General features: G+C 43.2%; 1 protein-coding gene and 1 long non-coding RNA gene across 6 annotated transcripts in view; one reads left to right on the top strand and one right to left on the bottom strand.

The window, feature by feature from the left end:
- Positions 1-15,522, top strand: part of MAST4 (microtubule associated serine/threonine kinase family member 4) — a 195,124-nt gene that overhangs the window by 167,815 nt on the left and 11,787 nt on the right. For 2 of the 3 annotated variants that reach the window (XM_014582627.2, XM_027766794.1), the window contains 3 exons: positions 1,484-1,684; positions 4,402-4,631; positions 5,433-5,555. In XM_014582627.2, the coding sequence (XP_014438113.1) occupies positions 1,484-1,684; positions 4,402-4,631; positions 5,433-5,555 (554 nt within the window). The remainder of the gene's footprint in view (positions 1-1,483; positions 1,685-4,401; positions 4,632-5,432; positions 5,556-15,522) is intronic. The other variant, XM_014582630.2, reaches the window with a different exon arrangement.
- LOC114005372 (uncharacterized) overlaps positions 8,757-15,522 on the bottom strand; it is a 9,588-nt gene continuing 2,822 nt past the window's right edge. The window contains exons 1-4 of one of the 3 annotated variants that reach the window (XR_003547233.1): positions 13,986-14,029; positions 12,655-12,940; positions 11,411-11,496; positions 8,757-9,038 (exon numbers count right to left, since the gene is read on the bottom strand). This is a non-coding gene — a long non-coding RNA (uncharacterized LOC114005372). Of the gene's footprint in view, positions 9,039-11,410; positions 11,520-12,654; positions 12,941-13,985; positions 14,030-15,522 lie in introns of those variants that run through there. The other 2 variants (XR_003547232.1, XR_003547231.1) reach the window with 2 other exon arrangements.

Genomic DNA, 15,522 nt, shown 5'->3' with positions numbered 1-15,522 from the left:
TCTTTCCCTGTCCATACAGCACAGTAAATGTCCATGGAAGGTGCTGTGGTCAGGCTGCTCCCCAGGTCCCAGGCTGCTCCCTAGGTCCCAGGCTGCTCCCTAGGTCCCAGGCTGCTATGAACCTGGGCCCCAGCCATATAGTCTGTCCCACCTTTATGAACCAGGGCCAGACTGCAGCTGGGCAGTCAGGGTTGGACAGGCAGATAGCCGCGTGACAGACCATTAGCGAAGTCCAGTTATGCTAATGGGTTTCCACACAAGAATGTCACGTGGCCAGCACTTACAGGTTTTCAAAGGATCATTTATAATGTTATTAAATACTCGGCATGCACCTTGTATCTCAAGGTGATGACAGAGTTGATGATTTTTAAGCACTGGAGGCTTATGAATAATAGCGTTTAGAAGGAAACATGAGATGAGCATTCCTAAATGTTATCAATGATGTTTTAGAAAGGAAAAGAAAATAGAAAACTGATAACTGGGAAGGAAAGAACAGGAAAAAAAAAAAAAACCCCAGGCAGCTGCTCAGTTTCGGTTAGACCAAATGAGCCACCCCTGCTCAAGAACTTTCTTTATTTTTGGGCAGTGCCATCATCAGCTCCACACCAGTGATTCCCAGTTCTGCACCCTCCTGTTTCTACTCCTTTTGTGGCCCACTGAAAAAGGAAATACTCGTTGTTGTTGTTGTTGTTTTTTCACTTAAAAATAACTCCAGTCTCTATTAAGGACTAACAGAATTAAAAATGAAGGTGTGGCTTACAAAGGGTGAGAATCAGTATATGACACCCTGTCCACATTGAAAGCCAGGAAGATGAAGTGAGCTGTTGATTAATGTAGCAAGTAATATTCTTCATCTTGTCCTTCGAAATGTATAAGGAGCTTAGAGTGAAAAGTCACCTAGTGTGAGAAGGCAGAGGACACATGGCAGCCACTTCTCCAAGTTACACTCCTGAGCCGAGTGTGAGATGCCCCTTGGGAAGATGGGAGATGACGTGGACAGAAGCCTACCTAGAGTGATCAAATGATGTCCACACGTTGAAGTGCTCACAGCAGCATTGGTGATATGATGGTCGTTCACACCCCTGTGTGAAGAAGGTAGTCGTGGTGTTTGCAGGTCATGTTTGGTTTGTAACAAGATCTTTCATGGGTCAGGGGCAGGGAAGGAGAGTCATCTCTACAAGGGTTCTAAGATGTAAATAGAAAATAATTTATTCCTGTGCTTAAATGGAGTCGTTGACTGAGAATTTAGCAGACTGTGTAGGTTGAACGATACCTGAATCGACACCTCTCTGTCTCTCCCTCCTCCATGTCACCTTTCTCAAACCAGTCATGGGTTTTGAGTGTTTGGCTGACACCAGATGGACTTACTAGCCACATGGGGGTATGTTTCCGCATTCGTCCTTTCTCCTCTCTCCCCTCGCCTCTGTCTACCTCTCCTATCCTCAGTTTTCCTCAACGTGTTTATCCCTTCTTCTTTGTGCAGTTGGCAGTTTTTCAGAGCACTTGGATCAAATAAACGGACGAAGCGAGTGTGTGGACAGTACAGATAATTCCTCAAAGCCACCCCATGAACCCGCCTCTCACATGGCTCGGCAGCGATTAGAAAGCACAGAGAAAAAGAAAATCTCGGGGAAAGTCACAAAGTCCCTTTCTGCCAGTGCTCTGTCCCTCATGATCCCAGGAGGTAGAGAGACATCTACTTGCATGAAATTGTGTGATCTGTGCATGCCCCCTCTTCCCTCTCCCCGATTTGGAATGCTGATTGAGATGCAAAATGGCTTGCAGCAGTAACTGGTATCCCAGTACAGCTCTCCAGAGCTTCTGCCTGCGGATTCCTGACTTCTCCCGGCGGGACCTCCGGGCTCCCAAGAAGCATGTGCAGTCTGCATCATCTCCCTTTCTGCATCGGGGATGAAAAAGGCTTCCTTCCCATGAAGGCTCATTTTTGTCTCGTGTTTTCTTTCCTTTTCTTTTCTCCCCACAAGTTAAATGCTGCATTTTTCAACCTTGAATCATTTTGCTTCTCTAGACTATGTATCATTTATATACTTTCCAGAGCTCTTTACAGCATCTGTGTTGCAAAGCTAAGTATACTTTTTCCTTTCTAACTAATGAAGAAGTAGATACAGAGAAAGTAAGCTCTTCATTTCTGATAGATGCAGAGTCTCCGGCTGCATTGAAACAAGTTTTCCCCCACTCTGTCGATTGAGCTACGGTCCCTCCTACTGGTAGTCAAGTCATTCTCTGCCCTTTTTTGGAAAACTGGGCTTAATTATGGTTTTGTAAAATTGCAGTATTTTCCCACAACGTGGTTTTGTTTCTCCTGATCACCAAGTCTGTAGTCAACCCACTGACAGAGATGAAGTCTACACCCTGGTGGTTGTGATGTCACTCAGCTGACAACGAGAAAATGGAAGTGGGAATTGAGTTGTACCACAGATGGTTTGCATTTGGGAGAATACAGACCACGTATAAAAGGGATTATTTCCATTTTTAAGATTTCATATATGTGCAGGAAGAAATTTGATATGAACAAATGGTCATTTGCGAGTGTTGCTCACCCTAGCAGATTCAGGTTCTGAGAAACTTCCCACTTAACATGGAAAACAATCACCTATCTCCCTAGTCTAAATGACTCTTTGTAACCTGAAGGTGATGGCCCAGGGCAAGTTTACGGCAGGGAAGGTAAGATTGATAGGGTCCAGTTCACTTTTGAAAGCTGGTGGAGAACCCACACCTTGACAGAGTAAGGAAATTATTCTATTTGGGGGCAGAAGGGAGACCACTGTGAGCTAAACAATTTGGTTGTCTGTGTGTCCCACCTGCCCACCTCCCATATGCGTGTTTTGGGTTCTCGACTCACCAGCATGCTTCTCTTCACCCAGCCTTTCGATTAGACAAAAGGTAGCCAGCCAAAGGGACCCAGGGTGCCACCTTAGTCAGAGTGTGGAGGAACACAGACAGGGATACATCCAGCTTTGCTCGTTTTCGGACAAGTGTAAGAATTGAAACAGCACGTAGTGTGGATACTGTCCACTTACTGTGGCCACTGTGAGATTCAGCACACCCTGGTGCATCTTCAGTAGCACCGGGCACTTAGCCTGGCTCCACCAAGCTCACGTTTAAACTTCAGCATCTTTTCTAGGTCACTGCCTTTTTCTCTCTCATGCACATGCAGAAAGTTTTGCGTGGCCAATTAAGATCTGTTTAGGTTTACATGGGTGGAACAGTGATACAAACTATAAATGAAAAGCATGTTTGTGTTTTACTTCTTCTCTGGCACTGTAACAAAACTCCTTAGACTGGGTCATTTTAAGTGATAGAATTTATTGTCCACTGCTCTGGAGACTGGGAGGTCCAGGATCAAGATGGCAGCAGATTTAGTGTCTGGTATGGGCTCATTTCTCATAGATGGCACCTTCTACATGGTGGAAGGGGCAAACAGTCTCCCTCAGGCCTCTCTTACAAGGCGACTAATTGTATTCATGACCGACAGAGCCCTCATGTCCTGGTCACCTCTCAAAAGCCCGATCTCTTCATACCAATACATTGGGGTTAGGTCTCAACATAGGAATTTGGTGTGAGTAGGTACAAGCCATCAGATCATAGTAGTCTGCTCAGAAAACAGAAAACAGAGTAGAAATGGGTGTCTTGGAATATGAACTGAGTTTCTCTTAAAATTTCTATGTATTACCTACATTATCCTCTTAGAAACCTTCTCTTAGACATGCAGGTAATAGCTGAAAAGGGCCAGTTGTAACCATGGTAATGAGTCCTCCTTTGATAGAGAAGCCACCACTGCAGTGTCTTACTGATTAAAATTCTTTAATCTGTACTATTATAATAGCATATAATAACAACAGCCGGTACATTAATAAATTTTTTTCCTGCCCATGTTCCAAAAGGGCCATGTTAGTGTTATTTGGCACAAGATTCGTTGTCCCAGTGTCTTTTACCATGGTATATGCAGTATTCCTTGAGAAGGACATATGTGAAATATATCTTTTTATTCTTCCATTAAATGAAATATATTAAAGAAGACTGTCACAGCCAGAAAGTAGCTAACCTTTGTGTGTCTCTTAATTAGTGTAGAGAACTGGGAAATTATAACTTTAGAGTATTAATTGGAAAATTAGTTAAGGCAAACTGTAGAGTATTGTTGGAAGATTAGTTAAAACAGAAACACTTTGAAGGTTTCCTGGGCAGATTCTGTTTTGAAGTCCATGCTAGTTACTGTTAGAAATCTTTTTCTATTTTTTTCTTCCATCGTTTGCCTTTGGAAATGGATGGATTTGTTTTGTGACTGTGCTGCCCATCCCGGCAGGGCTCACGTGGTGAGAGCAGGCCAGCAGACACACGTGCGACCAGGATCCGTGTTGATGGATGCCTTCTCTGTTGCAGATATGTTTGCTGTCTCTCCACTGGGAAGTCCAATGTCTCCCCATTCTCTGTCCTCTGACCCTTCTTCTTCACGAGATTCCTCTCCAAGCCGAGATTCTTCGGGTGCTTCTGCCAGTCCACATCAGCCCATTGTGATCCACAGCTTGGGGAAGAACTACGGCTTCACTATCCGAGCCATCCGGGTGTACGTGGGAGACAGTGACATCTACACAGTGCACCATATCGTCTGGGTAAGACCAACAGCCTCTCGGACACGTTAGTTTTCATTTCTAGCCAAATGGGAATGGAGAAGTTGGCACAAGCATAATTCATATATTTTTTGTTAAGGTGGCTTTTCAAATCTGATGCAGTTTCCTTTTATTGCTCTTTTCCTTCACATGTATGTTGGAATTGAATTTGGCAAAAACTAATCATTTCTCATAGATCTGTCTGGTTTTCATATGTCATTATTCACTCTTATATACCAGTTGGTAGATATTCAGAGATAGTACTATTTCCATCCTTCTTTCTCTTTTTCCTTTTCCCCCGACCCCCAGCATTCTTTTTAAAAATATCTATTCTTGGGGCCAGCAGTTAGTGTAATGGCTATGTCGTTGAACTGCCATGTAGTTGACCATGATTCAAGTCCCAGACTTGGTGGCTTAAACTCACATGGGGTGTGTATGTGTGCATGCCCAAGATCCTGAGAGGAGAATGGAGGAGAAGGGATTGTGGTGTGGTCATCCCCCCTGGGGGGTGATTTCTCACTTTCTGTCTCTCTCTGTCTTTCTGGTGAGCGCACATGCCCTATAGCAAAAACCTCTCCAAAAAAAAAAAAAAATTACCTATTCTATTAACTTTTCTAAGGAATCACGTTTTAGAAAGATGACTAAAGAGCACTAATATCCATGCCTTTTTTATTTTCTATTAATATAAGAAGCTTAAGGATCATTACTTAAGGACTAATTAACTCAGAACATTTTGTCAGAAGGAATAGTAGGTGTAGGTTTTCTCTTTTTTTTACAAACATCCGCTCTCCTTTTGGAATTCAGAATGTAGAAGAAGGGAGTCCAGCGTGCCAAGCTGGACTGAAAGCTGGAGATCTGATCACACACATCAATGGAGAACCAGTGCATGGCCTTGTTCACACAGAAGTTATAGAACTGCTACTAAAGGTACGTTTTGTGTGTGTGTCATGACTATGCAAATGAGGCAGGTAGCCCAAGGAACTAATACGAAGGGAGTAGTTTCTCTATGAAACACCCATGTAATTAGTCTCATTACGGAGAAAATAGCCTGAGGTTTTATGTCAAGTCAAAGATACTATGAATTCTCTGGTTTTTTATCATGAAATAATGTTCCTCTATCTGCATGCGCATTCCCTAGTTCATTTTACTTCTCATCCTAAATCGTAAATAGTAAGAATTCTCTGTTTGTATGCCTCATGGGAATTTTCTTTACAAACATTTGGTAGATTTTATTCTAGTGCACTAAAAGACAAAGCAGTGTTAAACTGTGAGATCAAATCTGAAGGTGCAGCCTGACAGTTGGAGTTCCTTTGAAAAACAGAATTGTGAATGTACTAAAGATTATAAAAATAAATTCTAGTGGAAAAAGAGATTCTACCAATCATTAGGCTTCTTTTGCTTCCCATACACATGAACTTAAATGGGGCTCAATCTTGTTTAAAATGTAAGTGAAATAGTCTGTGGAGTAAGGAGATCCCAGGAAGCGTGGATATAAATGGCTCAGTGTACACATGGGTCCTCTCAGGTAGTTCTTCAGCTACTTGCTTTGCCCCCTGCTGACTATAAAGCTTTAACTCCAAATATCAATCTGGTTAAAACACATGAAAATGCATATGAGTTGGATTTTAAGCTTTTCAGAAGAAAAGAAGGCTAATTTATCTGTGAAGAGAAATGCAGTTCCTTCTCGTAGGATTATTTTATACATGAAACATTTTGTGACCAATCTCTTGCTTCTTAAGCATTATGCTTCAGACTATGTAGGAGGCTACCAGCCAGAGAGATGTGAGTCATGGCTTTAAAAAACCCACAGCCTACACAGACATGATAAAGATAAAGCATGCACGTAAACAGGCATATCTGCGTCATTTACGTGATGCCCATTCAGAGAGTTTCTACAGCACTCGCTATGCGGTGGGTACCGTTGTAGACATTGGTAACATGGACATTGATGTATGGCCTTTGCCTCAAGAAATATGGGAGATGTTTGTCAGTAAATAGACAGTTTAATGAGTCGGGACTGGGGAATGTCATATTTTCGGAGAGAACAGTCTATGAGTAGGGAGAAGCATCATAGAGAAATGACCCTGAACTGAAACTTAAAAGAAAATGAGGAATGTAGCAGCCACTGCAGGAAAGTGGGTGAGTGAAACGTTCAAATGCAAGTGCCATTCTGAGCTGACCGCAATAGCTCACTCAGGTAGATGCTACCACTGAGCAGGCTGAGGCCATGTGGGAGGCCTGAGTTTGATTCCTGGCTCACCTTCAAAGCCAGGTACAATGGATTGCACCTGTAGACCCAGCTCCTCAGGAGGTTGAGGTAGGAGGATCCTGACACAGAGAGACCTTGTATTCAAAATAAAACAAAACAATATAAAATAAAATGAACAAAAGAAAACCTAAACAAGGACAGTTAAGTGACTGCTTTCCTCCCTCCCCAACATTCCCCAGCCCACATAAGTATATTCTTCAAAAGATCAGGGTTCCAGCCTGAGTTCCAGGCGTAGTAAATAGCATGTGTATCCAGATGTCCAGTGCGCAATGCTGGTACGAGTTATTCCCAAGGATTAAGGTATAGCATTCGTGAGACTTTGGTGTTAGGTTCAGGCCCAGGAAGGCTGTGGCTCAGTAAGAGTGTAGATTGAGGTGAACCACAGGGCTGCCTGTGCTATATCCAAAGGTTACCATAGAGGAGCAAAGGACCACGTGGTTGTGTCCCAAGTCATGTCTTGCTGCACATGCCTGTGGTTTGGTAGCAAAGGCCTCTAGATGACCGGGTTTGGCCCACTCGCTGGCTGTATGTAGTAAGCAGAAACAAAGGCCACTTCCAGCACTGACACTTCTGCACCTGTGGGACACTCAGCATCTATCTCTGATAATATTTCCTGTTCAGTGGGTAGGAAACATCTATCTCAGAGTACGTGTCTAAGAAATGGAGGCCAAGCAAGATTGCTAACTTGGAGAACCCTCAGCTGTGAAAGTCACCCGAAATGACAGACTGACCAAGACACAAGGGAGGAGGAGAGAGAAAGATTCATAGAACTTCCTAGCTGCTTGTCCCACATACTTGATCTTATGGCCCAGGTACTCATCAGCAGCTCTCAGAGCCGCCCTCTGTGGATGAGGGCCCAGGAAAATACTTTTACTCCTTTGTCCCCTATATCCTATGTATAAGCCTTTCCAGTTGGCAGGAAATGCAAAGGTAAGGTAGATAAAGGTGCTTACTGTCTCTCAAATGCTTCATGAGCTTTTCTTTTTTAGTTCTTCTCCATTCTCCTCTTGGGATTTTGGGTGTACATGCACATGTGCCTGGTGTGAGTTTCTAGCCACTGGGTCTAGGACTTGAACTGTGGTAGGCCACAAAGTCCAGTGCCTTAACCACTATACCACCTGCTGGCCCATCGTAGGCTTTTCTAGGTGCTCACCTGGACTCCTTTGTGATCTTCATTATGCCAGAGAGTAAGTCAGTGTCCCAGAGGTGAGCTTCTCTTGGTTGTCATTCTTACTAAAACTTTTCCAAATCTTGCCAACATTGATTAAAATAAAGTTAAAAGGATTTTAAATGTTAATGTATCTTTTGTTTTTTACATTCTTTGTGACAGTATTGTGTTACTTGTTGACTAGCTCCTGTCACATGTTTCTTTATATTATATCATATACGTGCTTGTAAGATTGTGACAAGAAACAATCAGCTGAAATGTATGTATGTCTCACATCTGTGGTAGCCTCCTGCAGGGAAATATACATTCATTTGGCTGAGGCATAACCGATCATTGTTAGGATTTTTTTTATTAAATTATTTTTATGTTAAACCTCTCTTCCTGGACCAGCCAGTGGTATAGTGGTTAAGGTGGGACTGGGTCCCACATGGCCCATTGTGTGATTCAATCCTAGACTCGGCAACTTAGAAAACACTCAAGGACTTGTGTGTGTGCATGCCCCAAATTCCAAGAGGACGCAAAAATGGAAGAGAACGGATTGTGGTGTGACCATCCCCCATAGGGGCTGCTTTCTTCCTTTCCCCTTCTTTCTCTCTCTCTCCCTTTCTCTCTCTCTCTCTCTCTCTTTCTCTCTCTCACATACACACACTCTGCAGCAAATTAAAACAAACAAACAAAAACTTTCTTCCTGCTTCTATGAAATTTAAATTTATTTCCCCTAAAGGTTTCTGGCAAGGTCTCAATAGGATCAGATGAATCTCATTTATAACATTTTGTGCTCATCTGGTTATGAAGCACCTCCTACAACCTAAAGCCTTCATTCCTGGCCCCAGCCAGTGTGGGTCGCTAAAAACGTTTAACCATGATGTGGTAGAGAGCCGTCAGCACCCTTTGAAGTTGTGGTGTGCTCCGTCAGAAATCCAAGGAGAGGATCCTGCCTGTGGTTCATAAATGCAGCACTCCAGAGGAGAACCTAGAGTAATGAGAGAGGATACTAGGGATTTAAGCATCTGCCCAGTCAAGTGTGTAATCACGCAGCTTCCTTCCAAACTGAACCAGCAATTCTTGAACAGAGAGTAAAGTGGTATCAACACTGGCTTTTATTGGTTTAACATCAGGGTAGTAGCTGTATTCTAATAATCTTAGATGCTACTTACCTGATTTTTGTTGTTGTTGGTTTGTTTGTTTATTTTACTATAGGGCACATACTCTCACCAGAGAAAGAAAGACAAAGAGAGAGAGAGTGTGAGAATATGTGTGCATGCACCCTCCAGAGGAGACAGCCATACCACAATCCCCTCTCCTCCATTCTCCCTTCGGGATTTGGATTTTGGGCACTCACCCACATGCACCCAGTGTATTTTTCAAACTGTCAGATCCAAGACTCAAACCACCTCACTGGACATGTGAATCCACCTGCCTTAACCATCACTGCACAGTGGCCCCCACACAGGGTTTGATACTTACGAAGTATTTTACAAAATCTCATGACACCCCTAGAATAATATAGAGAAGTTATGACACAGAGCTATATGCAGAAGTCGACTTCAGAAAGTTCATAGAGAACAGAATTGAGTGTGAGTTTATTTTGAAATCATGCGTGATTTATTCTTAATATCCATTTCCCATTGACTTCATGAGGACCTCTCATTCATGTTTAGAAATGTGCATACAACATTTATCTTTGGAATTATGAACATGGGAAATAAATGCTTTCCATGCCTCATAGCTTCACATTTGGTCTCATTTCCCCTCACCACTTCAGAGTGAGCCTGTTCTGGAAAGGCCAGTTTCCGGGCACAGGGAAGCATCCCAAGTCGCTCAGGTTCTCAGAGCCATGTGTACAGAACTTTATGGTTACCCAGCTCGGCTTCCTCTTAACTACATGAATCCCTTACAGAGCTCCCTTCAGCCTTGCCATAAACCTGTCCCGCCACAAGGAGTGAGCTATCACCGTTCAGTTCTAAATGGCATCAGTGTTTCTTTTTGTTTCATTTTTAAAAATTCTTTTCAAAACATTTTTTTTTTTTTTGCTAGAGTGTGTGTGTGCTCAGCAGAGAGACAGAAGGAAAGGGAGAAAGACCCTCCTTGGGAAATGGCCATGTCACAATCTCTTCTACTTCATTTCTCCCTCTTTTCAGGATTTTGGGCATGCACGCATGCACGTGCCTGGCATGTTATTCAAGTCTGGAACTGGAACCGTAAGGTCAGCCATGTGGGATCTGGCTGTCTTAACCACCAGACTATGGAGCCAGCCCAGTATCAATATTCTAAGAGAAGTCAGTGGGTAGACTAAACTCTTTCTTCACACACTGTCGTTAAGGGTGGAGACCAACCTTGTCATATCCCTGCTCATGTGATAACTTGCCAGGCTTAACTTCTATAACTCAGGAAACTCTTTGTTTATTTCGTGCAGCATTAGTTTATATCCCCAGTGTGCAAAAGGAGCCTTAATTCAGCCCTTGCTTCACTTAATTTCCACAAACTCTCAGGAGTTTCTAGACACTGAAGTGGGGATGGTCAAACTGCATCATTACCATCTTCACGAACTCCAAGGGTAACCTAAGAACGATGGCTGGACCAGCTGTGGTGGTAAAGGAGGCTGGATCTCACATTGCCAGCAGCTTGGTTTGAGTCTCATACCTGGCAGCTTAAAAACCAGGGTGGGTACATGTGTATGCATGCCCAAAATCCTGAAAGGAGGAAGGAATGGAAAAGGGATTGTGGCTGACCACCCCCTCAGAGTGCTTTCTCACTTTCCTTCTCTGTCTCTCTGCCCCCGACAAGCACACACACCCTCTGGAGAATTACAGAAGGAGAAGACATTGGCTAGTGGAGCAGGAGGCTTCAGTTCCTGCCATATGCTATTGTGCTTTACAGGAATAAACGTGTGTAACCCTGGCAATTAACAGTGGAAGTAGGTGCTGTGAACATAAATGTACCCATTTTACAGATGGAAAAAGCAAAGTTGAGAGAGTGACAGTCTCCCCACTAGGGAGGAGCAGATTTGCACACGGGTAGTACAACTTCAGAGCCTGCACTTTCAGCCACAATGGCATACTGCTGTACCCGTGGAGTCTCAGGATGCCTGTCACTTACAGTCTTATGTTCCAGGGGGAACAGTGGCAGCACCAGATTACACTCTGTGTGAAACATAAGGACTTATAGCAGGGGACCAGCAGGTGGCGTGGTTTCTAAGGTGCTGGATACTCCCACATGGCCAACCACGGTTCGAGTCCCAGATCTGGTAGCTTGTTTTCTCCCTCCCCCACCGCTCTTTGTCTCTCTGTCTCTCTCTGGTCAAATTAAAATGAATGAATAAATTTTTTAAAAAAGAGGACTTACAGCAGAAGTTCTGAATAAGGAGAGATGATGTCTCACTCGGTGGTATCAAAGAATTAGACTCTGGAAGGTGGATGGAGATGCAGTACCTGGAAAGGGGATGTGAAATAGTCTAGGAAAAATGGAAAGGTGTATCAAGACAAGGGAAGGAGGGATCTGCAGATGGCATAATGTTTATGTCTCTGGACTCCCATGTAGTTGATTGTGGTTCGAGTCCCAGACCCAGTGCCTTAAAATTCACACTGGAAGTGTGTGTATGTGTGTCCAAAATCCCGAGAAGAGAATGGAGAAGGGATTGTGGTATGGCCATCCCCCCTTGGGGGTGATTTCTTGCTTTCTGTCTCTTTGTGTCTCTCTGTCTTTCTGGTGAGCTTACATGCCCCATAGCAAAAACAAAACAAAACTAAAACTAAACTCAAACTCTCTTAAAAAAATGAAAAACCCAACAACAAAAGACAAGGGCAGGAACTCTCAAGATACATAACGTGTATGAGAGGGCCAGTGGGCTGGAGGCTCTGGGTGGGTCTGCACAGAGGGGAGGAGTCAGAGTAAGGTGCAGGCAGGCAGGAAGGAGCCAGCTCCCATCTGTGCTTGCAGAGAAGGGAATATAAAAACAGTCCAGTGTGGCGCGTTACCCAAGGCCAGCTGATAAACTAACACAGAGCCAGACTGAGGGAAGAGATTGGACAGCCTGACTAGTGTATTCAGTTCAGCCAGCTTAAAATAATTTCCCTCCCACTGTGCACTAATCAGGGGAACAGTTTAAAGTAAAAGTGAATTAACTGAACACTTAAGTGTCGGTGGCCCATATTTTTGTTGTTGTGGTTTTTCAAAATAGTGTCACAGAACTTCTTTGAGAAGAGATAGTAGCTCATTCATCAAGACTAGGTCATTGCAGATGAGCCAACCTGGTACGCCACCCTGAGTTGTTCAGGTAGCACTAGCTGTACCAGATGGCTCCACCAGGTGGCAGGCTTCACAAATCTCGCCTGTTGTTCATTTCCAGTCATTTACCATTTGTAATCATTAATGTTTCCCACCTCGTGTGTGTACCCTACCACGATTGTGTTTATATTTCCTCACTGAGAACTCCTCTTTGGTAGAAAAACACGAATCAAGTGAATTGTCCTCTAACAGCAACAGGTGGAAACAAGAGAAAACGGGATTTGTTTCTCATAGGGGCATGGGGCATTGCAAGCTGTGGTCTTCACTAATTTCTGATGAAAAACGTACAGGATTATATTTACCTTACACATGTTATGATATGTTTCTATCTCTGTTTCTTCCTAAGACTCTACTTTGTGTCTTGAGTCAATCAGGTGTCTGGTTCTCCATCACTGCCTGTCGAGCACAGTCCTGCACCGTGCCAGGCACGGGTGACAGAGGGGCCAGGGTGTGTCCTACCCATGCATGGCGGGTGATGGTAGGAGCAGCAGCAGGGGTGAGCACAGGAGAGCCAGGCCCAGGCTTGAACGATGGGCTTCGTGATGTTGGAAAAGAAAAGTCTCAGGGTTTCTGAATCTGTTTTCTCATCTGTAAAACAAGGATAGCAGTCTGTCCCAAGTCACAAAGAATGAAGCAAACAACCTTCGTGACCTGGTTATGAAAATGAAGTAAGAGAAGATACATGGACAATGGCTTAAAAATTACACGCCAGGTGGTATTGCAAATAAAGCAATAATGCTGAATTGTATTAGAAATGATGATATCTTTTCTAATAGAGTTCAACATTGACTGAGTCCTGTTAGAAAAGAGTCTGACTGGATCCATGCTCAAGTGGAACATGTGATAGAGCAGCCCCTGGGCTCGGCATGGCTCTGCGTGTCTGTTCTGTGAATGAACATGGGAAAGGACGGAAAGGACTTCAAAGATCAGCTCCAAAAGCCTTCATCATCCCCTTCCTTTACCATAGGAAAAAAGAACATTTCAGCGTGGCCCCATGCAATTTAATAAGAAAAGCTCTCAGTCCAACAATACCTTCAGTAGTAGACCTTACATTCTCATAAGCTAAATTTATTTTTAAGCTTATTTCATTCTTAAGAGTGAGAGCCAGAGAGTAAGGGGGAAGGGATGGTAAGTACCTCAGCAGACCTCATTCTCACACACTTCCCCTGCCCCAGCCAGCCAGGATTGTGGATGTGTGCACCTGGAGTGGACAGCTCCACCAGGGAACCAAACTCAGATCTTCCTATGGGCCACTTAAGCAGCATATTAGCCCTGCACCACCAAGCTTGTCCTGAATTTGCCATTTAAAGAATAAATAGTCAATAGAATGCAGATCGAGCGCTACCAGCAGATAAAGGTTTGCTTTTGAAGTGTTGGCATTTGCATATGGAATGCATAATTTATTCTTTCAAAATGAAACCTTTTTTTCTTCTGAAAGTTCAAACCCCGTTTTCCTAAAATGTTTTCTATAAATATGACATTAATATGAGATTCTATGTTCTTAGATAGACAAATAACTCTAAAACCAGTAATTAAATAGCAAGACTTTTCAGTATTAGACTGAGACATGAACTTATCATTCCTTTTTTTTTTTTTTTTGGAGAGGTTTTTGCTGTAGGGCGCATGCACTCACCAGAAAAACAGAGAGAGAGAAAGCGAGAAATCACCCCTCCAGGGGGGATGGCCACACCATGATCCCTTCTCCTCCATTCTTCTCTCAAGATCTTGGGCATGCATTCACATGCATCCGGCTTGAGTTTCAAGTCACCAGGTCCAGGACTTGAACCTTGGTCGACTACGTGGGAGTCCAGCAACGTAGCCATTACACCAACTACTGGTTCCAGAACATATAATTTCCTAATGAAATACAAATAACTCAGGTAAAAAAGCGACAGTATTAACTCTTATAAGAATTGGAACTAGGGGCCAGCCCTGTGGGAAAGTGGTTAAGCACTGTGCATAGGGAGCCAGATCCCAAATGGCTGAATGCAGTTCGAATCCCATTGCAGATGGCTTGAAAAACATGCCAGGTCCATGTGTGTACATGCCCAGAGTGCTGATAGGATGGAGAAATAGAAGAGAAAGGACAGTGACATCACCCTACCCCATTGGGGATGCTTTCTCTCTCTGAGTTCATGTGCCCTCTGGCTATTGATGGAAAAAAAAAAAAGAATTGAAAACTAGAAAATAATAGTGAGGAAGTAGTTAAATAAAATTTGATTAAACCATCTGATGGTACATATTTAAGATTTATTTATTTCCATTTATTATTATTATTATTATTATTTGAGCAGAGAGAAAGGGAAAGTGAGAAAGGAAGCCATGAGGTCCAGGACTTGAACTATGGTTGGCCATGTGGGAATCTAGCGCCCTTAGCCACCATGCCACCTGCCGGCCCCTCTGATGGAATATATCATGCAGCCAATGAAAATCACGTTCTTGGGACTGGCAGGTGGTGGAGTGGTTACAGGTGCTAGATCCCGACGTGGCTGACTGTGCTTCGAGTCCCAGACCTGACGGCTTGCTTTCTCCCTTTCCCTTTCTCTATCTGGTCAAATTAAAAAATAATAATAGGGAATGGAATTAAATAAATAAATAATTCTTTTTTTAAAAAACCATATTCTTAAAGAATAATTAATAATGAAGGTAAAGTTTCTCAAAATTATGTAATATGAGATGACAAACCAACAGAAAGCTATAAGTATAGTTAGATTGAAATTGCTTATGAAATATTATCAATATACATGCACATTTATAAATGCTGAAAAAAGACCAGCAGGAAAGACGTTAAAATATTACCAGCAGTAGCTGGGTGACAGGCTTCTGGGTAATTTTTAATTTTTCTGTTTTACTTTACTATTCTTACAATGGTGTGGATTACTTCCCAAATCAATGAGGAGAAAAATAGTTGTTATCATTTGAACAGCCATTCAGGCAAGCAGGTGGCGTAGTGGTTCAGGTCCTGGACTCCCATGTGATTGACCATGGTTCGAGTCCTGGACCTGATGGCTTGAAACTCACACTGGGCATGTGTGCACACATGCTCAAAATCCCAAGAGGAGAACAGAGGAGAAGGGACTGTGTGTAGCCATCTTCCCTGGAAGGTGGGTTCTTGCTTTCTGTCTCTCAGACACATAGGCCATATAGCAAAAATATCTAAAAAAAAAAAC

This window comes from Tupaia chinensis, unplaced genomic scaffold (assembly GCF_000334495.1).
Source record: "Tupaia chinensis unplaced genomic scaffold, TupChi_1.0 Scaffold143695_1, whole genome shotgun sequence".
NCBI lineage: Eukaryota > Metazoa > Chordata > Mammalia > Scandentia > Tupaiidae > Tupaia > Tupaia belangeri.
The sequence above is the reverse complement of the archived record's forward strand: the minus strand, read 5'-3'. Positions and strand labels throughout refer to the sequence as shown.